The sequence below is a fragment of the Malaclemys terrapin genome, chromosome 1 (assembly GCF_027887155.1).
Source record: "Malaclemys terrapin pileata isolate rMalTer1 chromosome 1, rMalTer1.hap1, whole genome shotgun sequence".
NCBI lineage: Eukaryota > Metazoa > Chordata > Testudines > Emydidae > Malaclemys > Malaclemys terrapin.
The window spans coordinates 245555410-245577023 of record NC_071505.1 but is presented as its reverse complement, the minus strand read 5'-3'; the positions used below and the strand labels follow the sequence as shown (position 1 = coordinate 245577023).

Sequence of the window (21614 nt, the reverse complement as noted above, 5' to 3'; positions counted from 1 at the left end):
AGGGACACAACCCCATGCTATGGATGTCCCCAAATCTTTGACTTCCGGAATCAGGGACTGAACAATGTGGGATGGATCACTTGGTAATTGCCCTCTTCTGTTCATTCCCTCTGAAGCAGCTGGCACTGGCCACTGCTGGAATACAGGGTATTGGGCTAGATGGGCCATTGGTCTGACCCAGTGTGGTCATTCTTATGTTCTTACATGACAGCCATTTGTGCTAGCAACAATACATGTTTTTTTTTATTGTGGGGGGGGAGGGGATTGTAACTACTGTACCCCACTTTAAAAGTACACCTCTACCCTGATATAACCCTGTCCTCAGAAGCCAAAAAATCTTACCTTGTTATAGGTGAAACCGCGTTATATCGAACTTGCTTTGATCCACCGGAGTGCGCAGTTAGTGGACTTGGTTTCATCCCTGAGGCACATGGGTGGACAGTGTAGGTACTCTTGTATTTCCTGTGCAGCACATCATTGTCTGGTGCTGTCAATCGGGCATCTTTCATGAACATACAATTATTTATCTTATAATATATTTAAATATATTTAAACACAGCCTTTCTAAAATAAAATTTAACTTGTCAGTTTACTGCAAGAATAATTGTTTATAAATTTAACAAATAGATCAGTTGTAGGAGTTTATAGGTTCACATAACTTCACAAAAAAAGAAAATCCTCCCCCACATGCTTCTCTGCAGCTAATCTGCCCAGAATATTCTCTTGCCATTATAGTTATCTAGTTTCCAATTATGACCTGACCCAGAATTTGGCACATTGGCTAATTACTCCACTTTCTAAGATTACTTAAATCCTGGAGCTATACACTGTGTGCTGGTTTTAGATCTGTTTATCTACTGTATAAGGTGTCTCAGTGTAAAAGTCAGCAGCTCTAAAATGCAATTTGCTGTAATTACCTGCAGCACTGGACAAACACAAGTGAAGCCTATTGAGTCACAAAGCAGAAACTTTTTCTTAACTTTGAAGATAAGACTCTGCTTAGACTTTTGAAACTGGCCACTTAAAAATATAAATGACTTTATCTGATTTTATATAACAGACCTTTGTAACTATATGCCAATTTATTTGGAGTTGCCTAAATGAGTCTTAGGCCAGGTCAATACTATAAACATACATTTAAAAAAAATCCACACCCTTGAGCAACCCCATTATACCGATCTAATTCCCGGTATAGACAGTGCTGTGTTCACGGGTGAGCGTCTCCTGTCAACATAGTTATCGCCTCTTACGAAGGTGGTGTGACACTACACCCCATATTCTTCAGGGATATTGTTATGATATGATTATGGCATAACTATGACATGTTTTGTGCAAGATAGGTCATGTAAGATATCATTGAAAAGGTTATGATACACTGAATATGATTATCCTATTTGTATGGATGTATCATTTTGGTATCTGAAGTTAGGAATGTTGTCTATGCATCTATTACAAATGTGTTTACACCTGGGGAACATCCACTAGGCAGAATGCAATCAGTCTATATGTCTGGCTGGGAGTTTTAGAAGCTAATCTCCCAGTGGGGAGCCTTCCTGAGGACACTACAAACAGCCTCCGAGTCATGACTGCTGTAACACTACAGGGGCATGTGACCAGATCACCTGGTACTTGACTCCATCTTGGAATACCAGTATTTTTCCACTGAAAGGCCTGGGAACCAAGCTGGGAGACAAAAGCATATACAAAAGCTATTTAAGGCTGGGGAGTGACATCGTGGTTCTTCACCGACTCCCCGCCCAAAGAGACTCCTGGGAACACCTGAGGAAAAAGGACTGAACTTGGGGGAACGGGGGAACCCAGGCTAGTGGGATTTCTAACTTGTGAAAGGAATACCTGGGTTTTTTAAGCTGCAAGCAAGTTCAGCTGGCTCCTCAAGAATCTCTTCAAACTGCTTAAATCAACAAGTGGGGTGAGAATTTGCTACTCATCCAATCTCTTTAGTATATTAAGCTTAGATTGCATTTTTGGTTATTTGCTAGGTAATTTACGTTCATCTGTTTGCTATCCCTTATAATCACTTAAAATCTATCTTTTGTAATTAAACTTGTTTTTGTTTTGTGTTAAATCAGCGTGGGGAAATCCTAACTTGTGGCAGAAAGCTGTTCCATATCTTCTTCCACATTGAGGGAGGGGGGCAAATTTCATGAGCTTGCGCTGTACAATTCAGGTTTACCTTCCAGAGAGGGGTGTGGGCCTGGGAAGCTGGTAAGTGCCCTAGCTGTATAGCCTTCCCATGCAGGGACTGGTCAGAAAGCCTGTCTGCATGTTACTACCACTGTGCTGGTGAAAGTAAGAGACCGGGAGCGGGTCTGCAGCTTATTACAGCATTACAGGGTGAGTGGGAGTCCAGGCTGGTGGGTCGGGGGGCTCAGTGGTATCCCAGTTCCATTTGGCACCCCAGGGGGAACCCGTCACAGGTGGATTAACTACAACAATGGAGAAGCTTTCCTATTGGCATAGTAGCATCTTCACTGAAGTGCTGCAGCTGCACTGATGTAGCATTGTAAATATAGACCTGCCCTAAAGTGCACTGCTAATGAGCAAGACTTGGAAAACACATTCTCCAGTGATGAATGAAATTATTGATTGGGTGACTGCAACTCTGCTTGCCAGTGCTCTGCTTCCTCCCACAACACCAGGCCTCCATTTGGTCAGATGCAGAACTCTGATTCAAAAGAATGCCTAAAACAAATTTCAGGTGCAGCAAGTCTTGCCACACTCTTGCTTGTGAGTTTATGGCTGTATTTTTCTATCACCTTCCACAGTTCCTAGTTACTCACTGCAGACTGTGCCTCATACGTGTTTTGGGCGTAGAAAGAAACAAGAATAACAAGCACATAAGTTGCTGACAAATACACCTATGCATACTTGCATGAGAAAATAAAATGTAAGTCATCCCGTAGCGGGAGAGCAGGGAAGAAAGACAATAAAGCTCTCACATTCATCTTCCAGGAAAACTACTGTCCTCTCAGCAGCTGGTGGGGGAGAGAGAATTAAGCCCTGTATCCCTTTTCCCTTCTGCCCTTTTTACCAGTAGCCAGGGGAGAACCAGGGAGACCTTTTGCTGGGCCTTTCAGGAAGGTGCCTTTGGATCCCGCTATGGGGACGCTTCCTCTTTCTTATTTATATCTATCATTTAATTTACTATTGCTAGGGGAACCTAGTCAAAAAATATCTGATGGCATTTCACATTGCTGTTATTTAGCTAGCCTGAAGCTAAGCAGACGCTTAAAGGTTCACACCATTTGAAGAAAAGCTGCCACTTTTGCCTGCCTCAGGAATGTTTCCATTGCAGATTATCTGCAAAGCAACTATATAGTTTATGCTCCAAATTTACAAAGTATTATTGCTTGGATTCAACCTCCAAGTGGATCTTCACCAGGAGATTTTCATTCCCACGATAGGGGAATCCAAACTCTTGCCCAGTCACTCCACTCAAAAAAAGTTTTTATTTGGGGACATCCCTAATTTTCATTTGGTCAATTTTTGCATTGGATTGTTAATCCTTTTTGCATTCTCAAATGTTGTGTGTTGGACTTGTAAGAGATTCCTGGCTCCTCTTTATATTGTTAATGCTATTCTTTTGGGACATTCCTAGAGCTTTATGCGCTTCAGCAGTAGGGGTCCTGCAGAGGTAATATCTGTTGGATAAGAGAAAATTTGTTTATCTCATAACTGCTTCTCTGAAGATCTCATCTTTTATGATTCTTGCTCTTCTGATCAGTTCCCCTCAGAGCCTGGATCGTTGTATTTTGAAGGGGGTTTCTCTTGCACTTTGTTTTTCATGTTTCCCCCTTTGAGGCACATTTTTGATTGTGTTGATCATTTTGAATAGTCTTCTCTCTGGGAGCTTAGGCTAGTGATCAGTTGAAGGTGCTGACTGGAATGTATAGAGGGTAGCAATTACATTCCTTAGGGCAGAGGTTCTCAACCTTTCCAGACTACTGTACCCTTTTCAGGAGTTTGATTTGTCTTGCACACCCCAAGTTTGACCTCACTTAAAAACAGCTGGCTTACAAAATCAGAGATGAAAATACAAGTGTCACAGCCACACTGTTACTGAAAAATTGCTTACTTTATCACTTTTATTATATAATTATAAAACAAATCAATTGGAATATAAATATTGTACTTATATTTCTGTGTGATACTTGAGCCTGTTTTTCACTTGTGAGCCTTGTCATTCTGGGAGACAGTGAAGCAACAGCAACAACCAAGTTTTTCTCCACATTGAGTCTATTCCTACTCTCAGGGCGGGCGTTAGGAGGTGGCAAGCAGGGCAATTGCCTGGGCCCCCACGCTACATGGGGCCCCATGAAGCTAAATTGCTCAGGCTTTGGATTCAATCCTGGGTGGCGGGGCTTGGGCTTCAGTTTTCTGCTCTAGGCCTCAGCAAGTCTAAGGCCAGCCCGACGACCCCATAAAGACAAACTCGTGACCCACAGTTTTGAGAATGGCTGAGATAGTATATAGAGCAGCATAAACAAGTTGTTGTCTATATGAACTTAGTTTGTACTGAGTTCACTAGTGCTTTTTATATAGCCTTTTGTAAAACTAGGCAGATATCTAGATGAGTTAATGTACCCCCAGAGGTCCACGTATCCTTGGTTGAGAACCAGTGACTTAGGGGGTCAACACAGTGACCAGTAAGGGGTGAGAATGTCTAGTTTTTACTTTGGTTGAGAATGCTGCAAGATTGTATCTTCAGTGAAACAAGGTTACATGTTGGGTAATTACCCCATATTGGTTACAATAACAGTATTACATCTGTAATGTGTGTGTGGTGTAGACTATGAGATGGCAATTTTATAATTTATGTATTCAGAACTACTATGCAATATAAGCAATCCAAAAGTCTTTCACTGTCAATCATAGGTGTTCTGAACACCAGAGATATCCTGAAATGAAGTGGGTTTGATGCTACTCTAGGGGTATGTCTACACTACGAGAGTAGTTCGATTGTACTTAAATTGAATATGCGGAATCAATATTACAAAGTCGAACGTGTGTATCCGCACTAAAGACAGTAATTCGACTGTGAGAGTCCACACTAACGGGGCAAGCGTCGACATTGGAAGTGGTGTACTGTGGGCAGCTATCCCGCAGTCCCCGCTGCCCATTGGAATTCTGGGTTGAGCCCCAAATGCCTGCTGGGGAAAAAAAATGTGTCGAGGGTGGTTTTGGGTAACTGTCGTCATCCAACCGTCACTCCCGCCCTCCCTCCCTGAAAGCGCCGGTGGGCAATCAGTTCGCTCACTTTTCTGGTGAGTGACAGTGCGGACGCCACAGCACTGTGAGCATGGAGCCCGCTGCGACCATCTTTGCAGTTATGACCGTTGTCAACACCTCGCAGCTTATCATCCACCTTTTCCAGAGGCAGATGCTGAGAAATCAGGCGAGGAGGCTACGGCAGCACCGTGAGGACATGAAGTCTGAGAGTGGCACAGACCTCTCACAAAGCACGGGATCCTGCGCTGTGAACATCATGGTGGCAGTGGGTCATGATGCTGAGGAACGGTGATTCTGGGCCCGGAAACAAGCACGGACTGGTGGGACCTCATAGTGCTGCAGGTCTGGGATGAATCACAGTGGGTGCGAAACTTTCATATGCGGAAGGAAACTTTCCTGGAACTTTGTGAGTTGCTGTCCCCTGCCCTGAAGCGCAAGGATACCCGGATGCGAGCAGCCCTGACTGTCCAGAAGCGAGTGGCCATAGGCCTCTGGAAGCTTGCAACGCCAGACAGCTACCGGTCAGTCACAAATCACTTTGGCGTCAGCAAATCTATCGTGGGGGTTGCTGTGATGCAAGTAGCCAACGCAATTGTTGAGCTACTGCTGTCAAAGATAGTGACCCTTGGAAACATGCAGGTGATCATAGATGGCTTCGCCGCGATGGGATTCCCAAACTGCGGTGGGGCTATAGATGGAACTCACGTCCCTATTCTGGGACCGGACCCCCAGGCCAGCCAGTACATTAGCCGAAAGGGCTACTTTTCAATGGTGCTGCAAGCACTGGTGGACCATAGGGGCCGTTTTACCAACATCAACGTAGGATGGCCGGGCAAGGTTCATGAAGCTCGTGTTTTCAGGAACTCTGGTCTGTTTAGACGGCTGCAGGAAGGTATTTACTTCCCGGACCAGAAAATAACTGTTGGGGATGTGGAGATGCCTATAGTGATCCTCAGGGACCCAGCCTACCTGCTAATGCCCTGGCTCATGAAGCCCTATACAGGCGCCCTGGACACTGAAAAAGAACTCTTCAACTACCGTCTGAGCAAGTGCAGAATGGTGGGGGAGTGTGCTTTTGGATGTCTCAAGGGGAGATAGAGAAGCTTACTGACTCGCTCTGATCTCAGCGAAACCAGTATCCCCATTGTTATTGCAGCTTGCTGTGTGCGCCACAATCTCTGTGAGAGCAAGGGCGGGGAGACCTTTATGGCGGGATGGGAGGTTGAGGTGAATAGCCTGGCTGCTGATTACGCCCAGCCAGACAGCTGTGCAATTAGAAGAGCCCAGCGGGATGCGCTGTGCATCCGGGAGGCTTTGAAAGCTAGGTTCCTCAGTGAGCAGGGTAACCTCTGACTATTAAGTCTGTTTAAAGAGAAGCTGAACCTGCCCCCGTTTCTTTACCCACTTACTGTTAACTATCCTCTCCAGCTACATATCCCATTCACCCTGTCCCTCCCCTTCCAACACACGTTTAAAAATAAAATAAATGGAACTTTGTTAATGAACACCGTTTTCTTTATTACGGATTTCGCGGTAAAGTGTTGAAACTGGGACGCAGACTGTGGTGGGGAGCGGGCGTAGTGATGGAAAGGATGCTTCTAAACTCGAGGAATGACAGGCTCCTGCTCCTAGAGTGGTCTGCAGTGGGGGACTGGTTGTTTCAACGGAGCCTGCCACCCCTCCTTTTCGGGACTCTCTGTGTGGGGGCTATGTGACTTTGTGGCGGGGGAGGACGGTTACAGATCCCCTGCTGCGTGGCTCTGTGATCCAGGATAAAGACTGCTGCATAAGATCTCTGTCCGCCCTCCCCCGCCACAAAGTCACATGCCCCCCCCCCCCCCCCCCCAAACATGAAAACCACCTCCCAGACTGACCAGGGTGCCTGGTGATTGCAATGTGTGTGTGACCTTCTGCTGAACCTGCCCCCGTGTCTGTACCCTGGTAAAGGTGATTGTCCTCTCCAATTACCAACCCCCTTCCCCCTCTTCAAACACACTCTCCCCTAAAAGAACATGATGGAAACAGTAATTAACAGAAACATATCTTTTATTAGCAACTACACAGTTAGGGGATGAAACTGGGACGGGGGCTTAGGTGAGGCGGGAAGGAAAGGACTTATCAAATTTTTGGGAATGAGAGCCTTCTGGTACTTGAGCAGTCTGCAGGGGTGGAGTGACAGTTTTCACGGCCCTTGCCGCCCCTCCTCCTTGGGACTTTGGGTGATGGGGGTATGGGAGTTTGTGGCGGGGGAGGGCGGTTAGAGAGAGACTGCAGCGGGGCTCTGTCCTCCTGCCTCCGGTCCTGCAGAACATCCAGAAGGCGCCGGAGCATGTCCGTTTGCTCCCTCATTAGTCCAAACAGCGTTTGAGTTGCCTGCTGGTCTTCCTGCCGCCACCTCTCCTCCCGTTCGCTGTGTGCTTGCTGGTATTGCGACATGTTCTCCCTCCACTGGGTCTGCTGGGCCGCATCGGCTCGGGAGCAGCCCATAAGTTCTGAGAACATGTCGTCCCATGTCTTTTTCTTTCTCCGCCTAATCTGCGCCAGCCTCTGCGACGGGGATGCCAGGGTAGGTTGGGAGACATTTGCAGCTGTGGGATGGGAAAAAGGGAGTGAATTCCTCACAAAGATAATTTTTTGTGAACAATGAACATAGTCTTTCTCTGTGAACAAGACCATGCACAGCACCTATCACATGCGCACTCAGGACAAGGTCGAATTTTCGGCCTTCGCATTCAGTGCCTGGCGTCTTGCAGTGCAGATCAGACAAGCGGGGCAGGACAGCGGAATTCGGGTAGCAGGCTGACATGGTAAGCCGTAGACTTTTGGCTGCTTAAAACTTAAATTATAGCAGTGCCCTCCTTTCACGTTCAAAGCAATGCTCCTATCGTTGGCCAATTCCTGCTGCCGGCAATCTGGCAAGCATGAACTCTGCCCCTCTCCCTTCTCCACCGCGTGGCTGTAAACCGCCGGTGACAGTTCTGTAAAGGAACAGGCAAGCAGTCCCAATAGTAACATTCCCCTAATTCTAAGCAGGTCACCATGAGCGACATCACTCTGCTGAGAATTTCTGAGACCGAGAAAGAACACATGCTGCATGAAAGCCAGCAAAAACCAGGGCCGTATGCCGCCATGCTCTGCAAGGCAATGATCCCAGAGTACTTGATGATAGCCTGGCGAGGAAAAGTTTCCTATCACGGAGGACACAATAAGGCCGCTCTTTCCAGGAACCTCATGCAAAGGCTTTCCAATTACCTCCAGGAGAGCTTCGTGGAGATGTCCCATGAGGATTTCAGCTCTATCCCCGGACATATAGACTTTCTTTTGCAGTAGTTGCAGTGCCAAGGACTAAAACGTTAAGCGCCTAGGGCAAACAAATCATGAAAAAACATTGTTAATATTCCTGTTCTGTTCAAAATAAATGTTTACATGTTTAAAACACTTACCGACTGATCCTTTCCCTGATTCAGGGTCTGGGTTAACGCCTGGGGACGGTTGGTAGGGGATCTCTGTGAGGGTGATGAAGAGATCCTGGCTGTCTGGGAAATCAGCGTTGTAAGCGCTGTTGACTGCCTCGTCCTCCTCCTCCTCACCTTCCTCATCTTCCCCATCCGCTAACATCTCTGAGGAAGTGGCCGTCGACAATATCCCATCCTCAGAGTCCATGGTCAGTGGTGGGGTAGTGGTGGCGGCTGCACCTAGAATGGAATGCAGTGCCTCGTAGAAACAGCATGTCTGGGGCTGGGATCCGGAGTGTCTGTTTGCCACTTTAGTCTTCTGGTATGCTTCTCTCAGCTCCTTGATTTTCACACAGCACTGCGTTGCATCCCGGCTGTATCCTCTCTCTGTCATGGCTTTTGAGATCTTCTCTTGGATCTTTGCATTCCGTCTTTTCAATTGCAGCTCCGAAAGCACGGACTCATCGCCCCACACAGCGATCAGATCCAAGACTTCCCGATCAGTCCATGTTGGGGCCCTCTTTCTATTCTGAGATTGCATGGTCACCTCTGCTGGAGAACTCTGCATCGTTGCCAGTGCTGCTGAGCTCGCCACAATGTCCAAACAGGACATGAGATTCAAACTGCCCAGACAGGAAAAGGAATTCAGATTTTCCCGGGGCTTTTCCTGTGTGGCTGGTCAGAGCATCCGAGCTCGGACTGCTGTCCAGAGCGTCAACAGAGTGGTGCACTGTGGGATAGCTCCAGGAGCTATTAGCGTCCATTTCCATCCACACCTACCCTAATTTGACATGGCCATGTCGAATTTAGCGCTACTCCCCTCGTTGGGGAGGAGTACAGAAATCAAATTCAAGAGACCTCTATGTCGAACTAAATAGCTTCATTGTGTGGATGGGTGCAGGGTTAATTCGATTTAACACTGCTAAATTCAACATAACCTCCTAGTGTAGACCAGGCCTAGGCAGTACTTGTTCTGATTCCCTTTTTTAAAAAAACAACAACCCAGCAATCATTTTTCAGCATCTCTTTATGTCAGTGATCTTGTGGTATCATCATCATTATTGTTGCTCCTAATCTCTGGGCCTTTCTGACAGTCTGCTTTGTGTTCTTTCTTGATGTGAAATTGCAAAGAATTGTTACATGAAAGTTAATGTTTATAAAATGCTTTAAAGATAAAAAGTAGTACAGAAATGCTAAATATTACCACCAAGGGCTAAATAAGCAGGATTGGCTCAACATTGGACTTTGTATTTCTCAAGAAATGGTTGTGTCTCGAGGAGTGTGTATCATTGATTGGGCTGCAGAAACAAAACTTTCAAGCTTGAAAATAAAAAAAAGTGAATATTCTGTTATGAGATTATTTTCATGAACTGTCCAAAAAGTGACAGTCATGCAACTGCTGATGACTTGGATTCAGCTATTAGCCTAAATTTAACAAACCTCTTTTACGTATTAAATGCATTTGGCCTTTCCTAACCAAATTCATTTTAAAGCCATGCTTTACAAAGCTTCTCTTTTAGCATGGAGTAAAATCTTGTAACATTACTTTTCTCTTCTGCGTTCTACAACTTAAATGTTATTTAATAAATGAATAAAACAGTGGCCCACATTACTTTCTTTTTCTTCCAGAAATGGCACCTTTATTAGAATTTGGGTTACTGGAGGCTTTTCACATACTTGATTGCATGTAAAAATGAACAATTTTTTAATAAAGCTTTATAAGCTCAAGACTTCCAGTAGTACATTTCTACTTGCCTTTAATGTTTTTCCTATAGTTTCTATATCCGATTAGAGAGAAGACAAAAAATATCTATTTAGAGACTGATTTATTACTGTTCTTTGTGGTTTAAAGGAGACAGACTTTAATTAGAAATTGGGTATCAGTACACTAAGTAAGGAAACTATTGCAGGGACACACATTTTTATCAAATGAGGGTTTGTCTCATTTACTTATGCAGTGGTTCATCACTTCTGCACAGCAGCCCTATTTTTGACAGAACCCTTTTGGAGTGTCAGCACAAAGCGCCTTTTGGGAGCTCGTACTAGTGCATTCTGGGATTCCTGAAGCAGCTCTTGTTAGTCAGAGGGGCTTTTGGCTAACTTCCAAATGAGGCACTGCATCATGGAATGGGTTTAAGAGAACTGGTTGAGCTCGTGTAGGTGCAAATGCTTTTGACTCCTGCCTCACACTTGAAGAAATCATTGTTAGTGCACTCGTTCTGACAGACCTAAGCTAAATGTTTGCTCCCAAGTGTTATGACCAACCGTTATAACGGATGCTTCTAAAACACCTAGGATGGCTGTTATCTGTAAACATGAAGCTTTTGTACAAGTGTTACAAATTCAAGATTTTCCAAGTAATAGTATCTTGCAACACTTTTCTTGCTTAATGTATGAAGGGTTTGCTGCTCATTCCTTTGTTATAATGTAGTTTTGCTAATGCTATTTAAAAAAAAAAAAAAGCAAAACCAAGTCATCCTTCTATAGTGTCTTACTACCTCTTACCTAACTCCAAGGAGTATTGTGATGATTAACTAGCATGTTAGTGAAGTGCATGGAAAATATTAGGGCTTGTTGACCAGAACAGGGCTGCCCAGAGGTTTTTGGGAGCCCTGGGGCAAAATCTGAAACTGAGGCCCCACTCACACCCTTCCAAAAAAAAAAAAAAAAAATTCTACTCAGGGAGGCCCAGGAAGAGACAGTGTGGAGGGTGAGCTTGCCCTTCTCTCACCCTGCAGTTGTGGCTCCCATCCCGCAGGGTTGCAGCACCACTCAGATTTGGCCCTCCATCATGTCAGACAAGCCACAGTGTCAAATTCTAGTGAGTGGCATTGTGAAATGGCATACAGGGTTGCAGCACCACTCAGGTTTTGGGGTCCCAGGGCAAACTGCTCCCAATCCCCAGAAGCCCTAGACCAGAACAGCTGTTGCAGGGAAAGCTATTCTGCGACTGATTAGAGTTTGCAATGGTTATTCTGTACAGCTTCCCCATGTACACAAGCCATTAAGCACTATGGAAGTGTTAAGTATTACTAATGGATAATATCACTAGTTGAATGGTTTGATTTTTTCTGTTAATAGACCGGGAAGAGGGAGGAGAGTGGCCATAACTGAACTGTAATGCTTAAACAGCCGAGAAGAAGATACAAGTAGATCATAACTTTGCCATGTTAGAACAATGAACAGTGGTACTCATTCCAAGCAGGGTGTGGTGTATGCCTAAAACATGTAACAGTTTGAGCTCATTAGTCTCTAATTAAAATTTTTCAAAGGTTTCAGTAACGAGCAAATGTCAGTGACCATTAAGTATGAGACTTAACATTCAAAAGTCAGGATAGTTACTAATAGCTTAATGTCCAGGTGCTAACTTGACCCCTTTAAAAGAGGTGGAAAGAGCACACACAATGAATTACTTTTTGTAATTTCAATTGGTTTTAAAATATACCAGCTTTTGGTATCAGAGTACACTTACTGAGAGGGAGGAGCTAAATTCCTTCCGCCATTATTCTGTTGCTTTCCCTTCCACCAGCAAGTAGGGAAACTTGCTGCTCCCTTTTCCCTCTCTTCACAGCCACCCAAACAGGATCTGAATAGTGTACATTCTTCATGTGTCTTTGCATCTTCCCACTCATGGGGATGAGCTGGTGAGCGCAGCCCAGATGGTTGCACTTTCTTATAGCAGTGCTTGTTGGAGTGCTGAAGTGTCCCTCCAACCCCTGCCCTCTGTGCCCATGAGTATTCTGAGAGTGAGGCTATAAAAAGCAGGGTGGGCTGGCACCTCTGCTGCCTCAGTTCCTTCCAGCAGCAGCCAGACCTTGACTTTTCCAGACCCATCTGATCTGGGTCCTTCACTAGTGAATTCAGTGCCTTTTATTTAGCCAGTTTTAGTTTTAAGGATGGTTAATTAGCTGGTTCTTTTTAATTTTCTGTAAAGGTTTTTATTTCTTAGGATAGGCTTGTTAATTCCTATTTTGGTTCCAACCACCAGATCTGAAAACAAGACCAGTCTTCAGGAGGTGTTCCGGTTGTCCAACAGTCTTCTTAGCGTCAGACACCCATACTAGATGCCTGTTGTGCCTCAGAGAGGGTCCCTCTTCTTCAAGCTGATCAATTTGCGGCACTTTTAACTGCGGGGCTCACAGGGCATGCCAGATCATGCTGCAGGCCTCATTAGTGCAAAAATCTCTGGTTGCAAAAACTCCTAGATCTGACGCATTTAAAGGGTCTGTACATAACAATAAGAGCATTGCTCTTGTTACCTTGAGGTCTAAGGAGATTGAGAGCACTATGTCAAAGATTCCAATCTCTGTCGCAGGATCAGAATTCAAGACTTCAGTGGGAACTGATTCCAGACCATTGGATCTACCTCAAAGCGCTCAGAGGATCCCTTTGCTAGCCTCTGAATTCAGAGGCAAACCACAGGAGAAACCTTCAGATCCATCTAACTCAATTCTAAGGTGAACTCCATAGAGTAAGAAGGCTTCTATAAGCAGGGCCAAATCTAATTCAGGGGAATCCTCAGATTCGAATTCAAGGACTGCGAATCTTAAATGAAACACAAATCTGCCATGGGATAAATCTCATGTTAAGAGTCATCTTAAGAACATAAGAATGGCCATACTGGGTCAGACCAAAGGTCCATCCAGTCCAGTATCCTATTGTTGTAGATATCCCTGGACACTTTTTCCTTTAAAATGCCTCTGGGATTCCCCAATAAAGTTATTTTGCCCTTCTTGAGTTTTACATATAACAGGTCCTGTAGTTTCTCCAGAGTTCGAGCTAAGATCAGATGCGAGGGTAGAGCTGCCGTCTGAAGAAGTTTTGAAACATGCTAAGCATACCAATATACCTCCTATGTTTCTTTCTCATGAGAAAGATTACATCTCCTAAATATAACACTTACAGAACACACCCTCCTAGCCTGAGTTTGGTTACTGCATGACTGGGAGATCCTGCCCTTGTCTTGATGGCCTTATTAGCCCTTTCCTAGGCAGTATAGGAATGTTTCACATTCTAATCAAGGTAGAAACTCCTTTCCTAATACGGTTCAGAAAAGTATCACTCCGCGGATCAGAGACTCCTGGATCCATCATCTTTGCCTGGTTTTAGGGAGCATTCTCCCACCATAGTTCCTGATGCATTATCAGAGGAGGAAGCAGCACCTGCTGCTCAATTTGAATATCAGGATTTGGAGCCAGATCTTGACGAGGAATGGATGAAAATCTTGGGGTTGCTTCAGCATTCTCCCCAGGTGAGGATGCATTACAATTCCACGACTTTTGATCTCTCCCATCAATCACAGACCAAGGAACTTCCCAGGCTATATTCAGCGTTCTGGGTTCTCAGTCTATAACTAAGATTACCCTTCCAATTTTAGACAGATGTACAGGCAGTTTGGACTTCTCTATTATGGCAGACTATACTGAACCCCCCCCCCCCCCCCCCGGCATATTGTACCAATTACTGTATGAAGGTTCTCGTTCTTTCATATACAAACTACCTCTAATTCTCATGTGGTAGTAGTATCAGTATAAAGATCCAGAGGAGGACAGTTACATTCTACTCCTTCTGACCGAGAGGGAAAGAAAATGGATGCAATTGGCAGAAAAGCATTTTCATCTCCTTTGCTCAATGTTAGAATGGCAAATTCAGGCAGGGAAATTACACTATTAGTACCACTTAAGGGAGAAAATGAGCATACAGTATTTTGCCAAAGTGCTTCCCAAAGATCAAAGGAAACTCAACATTGCAACATTCTAAGAGGGGTGGCTTTCAACTTTCCCCTTTCAGCCATCCACCTAGGATGTCTCCAACCACAGATGGGGAGTGCATTTTAACATATTAACAATTCACAATCATTAGAATTCTCAAGTAAAGAGACAAAGTATAAGTAATCTGGAAATGAGGGCAATCCATTTGGATCTCAAATCTTTTCTACCTCACAACCAGAACAAGGTAGTGCAAGTCTTCATAAACCACACAATGGCAGTGTATTATGTGAACAAATGGGGGAATTCTTTCTCTACAACAGCGCAAGGAAGCAGTTGTGCTGTGTGATTATTTATCCCATAGCTCTTCACCTAGTAAGCAAGGACAGCAGACTGGTGGATCAAAAGAGCAGAGATGTAATGCAACTTCATGACTGGTTGTTAAAAATATCAGTGATCGATGAGATCTTCACCCTGTTGGGTTCTCAGACATACATTTATTTGTAACCAGACAAAATGCAAAGTGTCAGAGGCTTTGCTCAAGAAGGGGGAGAGACTGTCTATTCGTATTGGATGCCTTTCTACTGGACTAGGGAGAAGGTCTGCCTTATACCTTTTCCCCTTCCCCCTCCTCCAAAGGTGATAAAGAAGATAAAATAAGACAGAGCCAAAGTAATGTTGATTGCCCTAGCCTGGGCAAGGCAACAGTGGTTCTCAGACCTTCTCCAGCTCTCCAAGAGTGTATATAGGCCTCTCCTTGTGACCAAAGACTTATTAAATTTTGCCCTTCTGTTGAGTTACCTCCTGACCCCCTATTATTGCACCTGGCTGCATAGTCTATAGGACTCTAATGTACCTTGGGAAATCTTGCATATCAGAAGTGTCTCCAGCATTGATTAACTCTAGAAAGCAGTTTACTAGAAGGTGTTATCTCAGGTGGAATAAGTTTGTGAAATGGGCAAGCAAGAAACATAGATTCTAGGACTGGAAGGGACCTCGAGAGGTCAGAGTCCAGTCCCCTGTCCGCATGGCAGGATCAAATACTGTCTAGACCATCCCTGATAGACATTTATCTAACTTACTCTTAAATATCTCCAGAGATGGAGATTCCACAACCTCCCTAGGCAATTTATTCCAGTGTTTAACCACCCTGACAGTTAGGAACTTTTTCCTAATGTCCAACCTACACCTCCCTTGCTGCAGTTTAAACCCGTTGCTTCTTGTTCTATCCTTAGAGGCTAAGGTGAACAAGTTTTCTCCCTCCTCCTTATGACACCCTTTTAAATACCTGAAAACTGCTATCATGTCCCCTCTGTCTTCTCTTTTCCAAACTAAACAAACCCAATTCTTTCAGCCTTCCTTCATAGGTCATGTTCTCAAGACCTTTAATCATTCTTGTTGCTTTTCTCTGGACCCTTTCCAATTTCTCCACATCTTTTTTGAAATGCGGTGCTCAGAACTGGACAAAATACTCCAACTGAGGCCTAACCAGTGCAGAGTAGAGCGGAAGAATGACTTCCCGTGTCTTGTTCACAACACACCTGTTAATACATCCCAGAATCATGTTTGCTTTTTTTTTTTTTTTTTTTTTTTTTTTTTTTTTTTTTGCAACAGCATCACACTGTTGACTCATATTTAGCTTGTGGTCCACTATAACCCCTAGATCCCTTTCTGCCGTACTCCTTCCTAGACAGTCTCTTCCCATTCTGTATGTGTGAAACTGAATTTTTCTTCCTAAGTGGAGCACTTTGCATTTGTCTTTGTTAAACTTCATCCTGTTTAACTCAGACCATTTCTCCAATTTGTCCAGATCATTTTGAATTATGACCCTATCCTCCAAAGCAGTTGCAATCCCTCCTAGTTTGGTATCATCCGCAAACTTAATAAGCGTACTTTCTATGCCAATATCTAAGTCGTTGATGAAGATATTGAACAGAGCCGGTCCCAAAACAGATCCCTGCGGTACCCCACTCGTTATGCCTTTCCAGCAGGATTGGGAACCATTAATAACAACTGTCTGAGTACGGTTATCCAGCCAGTTATGCACCCACCTTATAGTAGCCCCATCTAAATTGTATTTGCCTAGTTTATCGATAAGAATATCATGCGAGACTGTATCAAATGCCTTACTAAAGTCTAGGTATACCACATCCACAGCTTCACCCTTATCCACAAGGCTCGTTATCCTATCAAAGAAAGCTATCAGATTGGTTTGACATGATTTGTTCTTCACAAATCCATGCTGACTGTTCCCTATCACCTTACCACCTTCCAAGTGTTTGCAGATGATTTCCTTAATTACTTGCTCCATTATCTTCCCTGGCACAGAAGTTAAACTAACTGGTCTGTAGTTTCCTGGGTTGTTTTTATTTCCCTTTTTATAGATGGGCACTATATTTGCACTTTTCCCGTCTTCTGGAATCTCTCCCGTCTCCCATGATTTTCCAAAGATAATAGCTAGAGGCTCAGATACCTCCTCTATTAGCTCCTTGAGTATTCTAGGATGCATTTCATCAGGCCCTGGTGACTTGCAGGCATCTAACTTTTCTAAGTGATTTTTAACTTGTTCTTTTTTATTTTATCTGCTAAACCTACCCCCTTCCCATTAGCATTCACTATGTTAGGCATTCCTTCAGACTTCTCGGTGAAGACCGAAACAAAGAAGTCATTAAGCATGTCTGCCATTTCCAAGTTTCCTGTTACTGTTTCTCCCTCTTCACTAAGCAGTGGGCCTACCCTGTCTTTGGTCTTCCTCTTGCTTCTAATGTATTGATAAAAAGTCTTCTTGTTTCCCTTTATTCCTGTAGCTAGTTTGAGCTCATTTTGTGCCTTTGCCTTTCTAATCTTGCTCCTGCATTCCTGTGTTGTTTGCCTATGTTCATCCTTTGTAATCTGTCCTAGTTTCCATTTTTTATATGTACATGTATCCATCAATAGCAGCAATTGAATCTATTCTTGAATTCTTTAATTAAATCATTCGGGATTGTCTATATTCTCCTTTGAAAGTTCACCTAACAGCTATAGCTGTCGGTAATGTGTTGGTAGATAAATCAGTCTTTACACATAATACATTTAAGGAATTTATGAAAGGACTTGTCAGTATGTATCCATGCATAAAAGTTTCAGTCCCCATCCTGGGATCTCCAATTAGTCCTTACTCAGACTTCCTTTGAGGCCATGGCAGAGTGTTCTTTGTTCTACTTGTCTATCAAAATGGCTTTTGTCATAGCCGTGACATCAGCTAGACAAATGAGTGGATTAGATGCTTGCCTGGTGTATCCTTCATTCACTGTCTTCCAGAGGATACAGTGGTGCATTGCTCTAATCCTAGTTTTCTTCCCAGGGTGGTGTGTGACTTTCACCTTAATCAAACGATTAATTATCCAGTGTCTTTTTCCTAGACCTCGTACTCATGTAGACAAGATAGAGCTGCATACTTTGGATGCTAAAAGGCTTAATGTCTTAACAGTGTCTTCATTTCATATGCTGATAACTGTATTGGGCACGCTGTCTAATTGGGTTAGGCAGTGCAAGCAGGAGCGCTATGAACTAGTATCCATTCCATCCCCCGGGGGGGTTAGATTACACTCTACTAGAGCAATGGCAGCCTTCGTAGCACGCCTTAGACATGTTCAAATTGCGAAGATCTGTCAAGCTGCAACTTGGAGCTCTGTACACTTACAAAACACTACTCCCTAGACTTAGCATCTCAATGGAATGTGCAATTTGGAAGAGTGTTACTTTGATCCCTAATCAGTTAGGACCCCAAATCATACCTTCCTTACAGGAGGTGCTGCTTATCAAACTACCTCATGAGTGGGAATATCCAGAGGATACTAAAAGAAGAAATGAAGATTAATTACCTGTAATGAGAATTCTTTGAGATGGACTCTGCATTGTCACACTCCCTGCCCACCTTCTCCTCTTTCTCAGAATCTCCCTAAGTCTGAAGAGGAAGTGGAGGGAACAGAGGTGGCAGAGGGCGTCAAGCCCCCTTTCATAGCCTCAGCCTTGGAATGTTCCAGAACGCAGAGGGGAGTGGTGGTGGGGTACATGATGCTCTCATTTGGCATTGCTCTGAGCAGGTTTTCCTGAGGTGTATCCACTGGCACATCCCCAGTAGCATGAATATGCAGAGTCTCTCTGAAAGAACTGTTACAGGTAAGTAACCTTCATATTCCTGTGGGAAATACAGCGTGTATCGTAGGGAACAATTCTATAGGGAGAATGATTAGGTCTAAGATCTCTTCCATCTCTAAGGCTTTTTCCAATATAGAAAGATGCACTCTCTTAACTAAATAGATGTAAAAATTAGTCTACTTAAACCAGTGCCAACCCATAATCCTAGCTGTATTTAAACCTGTTTAACCCTTTCTTAAGTTGGTAATGTATTGATACAGCTGTATTGGGGTTTGCACAAATTGAACTAGCTCAACTGTTAAATCAGTTTCATTAAACAACTGCATTTTTCTAGTATACACAAGGCCTTGTGTACTAATCTAATGGGAATCTATTATTTCTCCAATGGCACTTACCTTTATACTGTAGTTTGCCAAGTTCCCCATACTGGCATAGTTTAAAACTCAAATCAGAATTTTGTAGAACTCCACTTGTTTGACTTTTTTTTTTTTTTTTTTTTACAGTAGAGGCATACAGTAATGTCAGTAAGTGAATCTTACCTTTGGAAAGGTGAAGGATAAATAGACGCATCATTTACCACAAATCTATTTTTCAAAGGTGGTTTATTTACAGTTTTAGGTAGTGATTTGAGGGGAGTCTGTGCTCTATATAGAACAGAGAACACCAGTCCTTTTAACTAATGAAATAGCTGGGCGTTTGGGCATAAAGATCCTGCTCTCTAGAATTCCTAATTAAGGCATTGATTGTGCAAGTAGATCCATGAGGGTGGATCTGTGTGGCATCCTGTTCAAGTGAACAGGATTCCTTGTGGGATCAGAATCTCTCTGCACAGATCTAATTGCAAGACTGGGGCCTGTGTTAACTCCTCAGAGAGCCCTCAGGCTCAGGCTCAGGCAAAATTGTTCCCAAGTCTCCTCTCCCAAGTAAGATGAAAAACAAACAAACTTTCAACAAAACAAAAATCTGTTTATTTCACTAGGGGGCAAAAACCTGCATGATAGCAGTAATGTTTGGCTAACTCAGATGTACATGGGAGACCCTAGATTTCAGATTTGATTGTGTTGAAAGTAAATGCTTTGTACTTGTTTTCTCTACTTAGTGACAGTCCTAATGCTGTTCATGAAGTGGAAAAGTGGTTGCCGCGACTGCATTCAGTTGTCATAGGACCTGGTTTAGGTAGAGATGACGTACTACTTGAGAATGCTAAGGTAATGTATACTCTAGTATTTTGCTCTACATCTTTGTTACTGAATTTTATAAACCAAGTTTGCAGCTTTTGTGCGGCTAAATGAATATTTTTCAGTGGGGTTATTGTGTAATAGTCTTAATGGAGCCATTAAAATATAGTTTGAAAACAACGTCTGTAGTAGAATTACTGGCTATAAGTGAATCAAAACTGCCTTCAAATGAACTTTCTATAAATGATTTCTTTTTGTTATGACTGGTAGTAAAGATCTGTTGGTCGCTAAATGTGAGTAACTATAATTTAAAGAGAAAAGTTAAAACTAGCAGTTGCCTAACCTTTGTTGTGAGGGTCATAGATCTTAGGGCTTGTCTACGTGGCAAGTTGGTGCATGGCAAGCCATGGTGAGAACCTACAGCGCGCTAGACCGCTGCACATTAACTCACTGTATGGACTCTGCTACCACACAGTAACAGTTACGAAGTACACTTGGATGTACTCCCCTTTCAAATGGGAGGCAAACTTGTACACTGTGGATTCATCCTTTGACTTGCTGCTAGCTTGCCATATAGACAAGCCCTAAGTTGTATTTTCACCATCAGAAACTCGGAGTGAGGCTTGAAGCTCATGCATCCAGGTGGTTATTTTGATCACTTTCATTTTGATGGTAAATCTGTAAAAACAAAGGCCAACATTTTCTAATGCAGGTGTCTAAAGTTAAGCATCTAATTCCATATTTAGGCTCCTAACTTTAGGCACCTGTGTTAGAAAATGTTGTCCCCAACCTCCTCTTCTCCCCCCCCTTTTTTTTTTAACAGATTCACCACCAAAATGGAAATGATCAAAAATAATCATTGAAATGCTTAAGCTTCAACTCACTTTAGGCACCCAGGTTTGAAAACTTTTTGCCAAGAACAATATCAGTAAGCAAATGTGTACTCACACATTGGAGGAGTTGCTATTCAATATAATAAATAAATATAAACTTCCTATTCTAGTTGAAGCCATATTCTTGCTTGTTTCATATCTTGGTGAAAAGTTTAAAAAAGAGTATTTGTTCCTGTCTGTGTAGAGAGATATTTAATCTGTTACACAGTTATTGCTGTCATATGTCAATACACCAAAGTTAATGTTTCAGTCTAATGCCAGAAGCTGCATGTACAATACAGAACATTTTGGTGAAGCGAAATGCTGGGCTAATCAGTGACGGTAACAAAAAGTTGGATTGCTAGGTTTTTCAGAGATCTTGACATCTAAACGTGGAATTTACAAAACAGTAGATTGAAGAAACACTTAAATCAGAAGGTTAAAGTATCCTGAATGTGATGGAGAAAGAGTGACTTTTTGGGATTTCTGCATTGAAACTGTGACTCCTCTTCTGTTTATTTTTTAAAATTATTTGATGATGTATAGATGCTATATTAGTGAAAAGACACCATGCCCTGTGCCCCCACAATCCCAGTCTGCTGACAAGTGGGGGGTTCTCTTTATTTATAGAGCTGGTCAAAAAATCCAATTTTATTTCTGTGAAAAACTTAGAACAAAACAATTTTTCATTAATAATGTTTACTTTTTATGAGAAGTTTGTTTTTCAACAAAAACTAAAACAAAACAAAATGTTCCATTTCCATTTGAATTTTTTATTTCAAATTTTTGAAAAGCAAAACAAAAAGTTTAGAATTTTCAATGAAAAGTCCAAAACTTGGTTGAAATTGAAGGTAAAAAAAAAAAATTCGGTCTAAATATTTTGACCAGCTGATTTGTATTGTAGAAGAGGCTTCTATAGCCTGGTCTTCACTGATAAGAAAGGTGTGTGTGTGTGTTTTACCTCAGGGTAACTAACATACATATGCTATCCCTGAGGTAATAACACAGTGA

The 21614-nt window shown here is 43.0% G+C and overlaps 1 protein-coding gene across 7 annotated transcripts in view; it reads left to right on the top strand.

Annotated features, from left to right (window-relative positions):
* The window catches only part of NAXD (NAD(P)HX dehydratase), an 85488-nt gene that overhangs the window by 20628 nt on the left and 43246 nt on the right, over nucleotides 1–21614 (top strand). For all 7 annotated transcript variants that reach the window (XR_008442966.1, XM_054011428.1, XM_054011420.1 and 4 more), the window contains exon 6: nucleotides 19653–19761. Coding sequence is in view for 6 of the 7 variants with exons in the window: in XM_054011428.1 (XP_053867403.1) it covers nucleotides 19653–19761 (109 nt within the window). In the remaining variant the exon portion in view is untranslated. The remainder of the gene's footprint in view (nucleotides 1–19652; nucleotides 19762–21614) is intronic.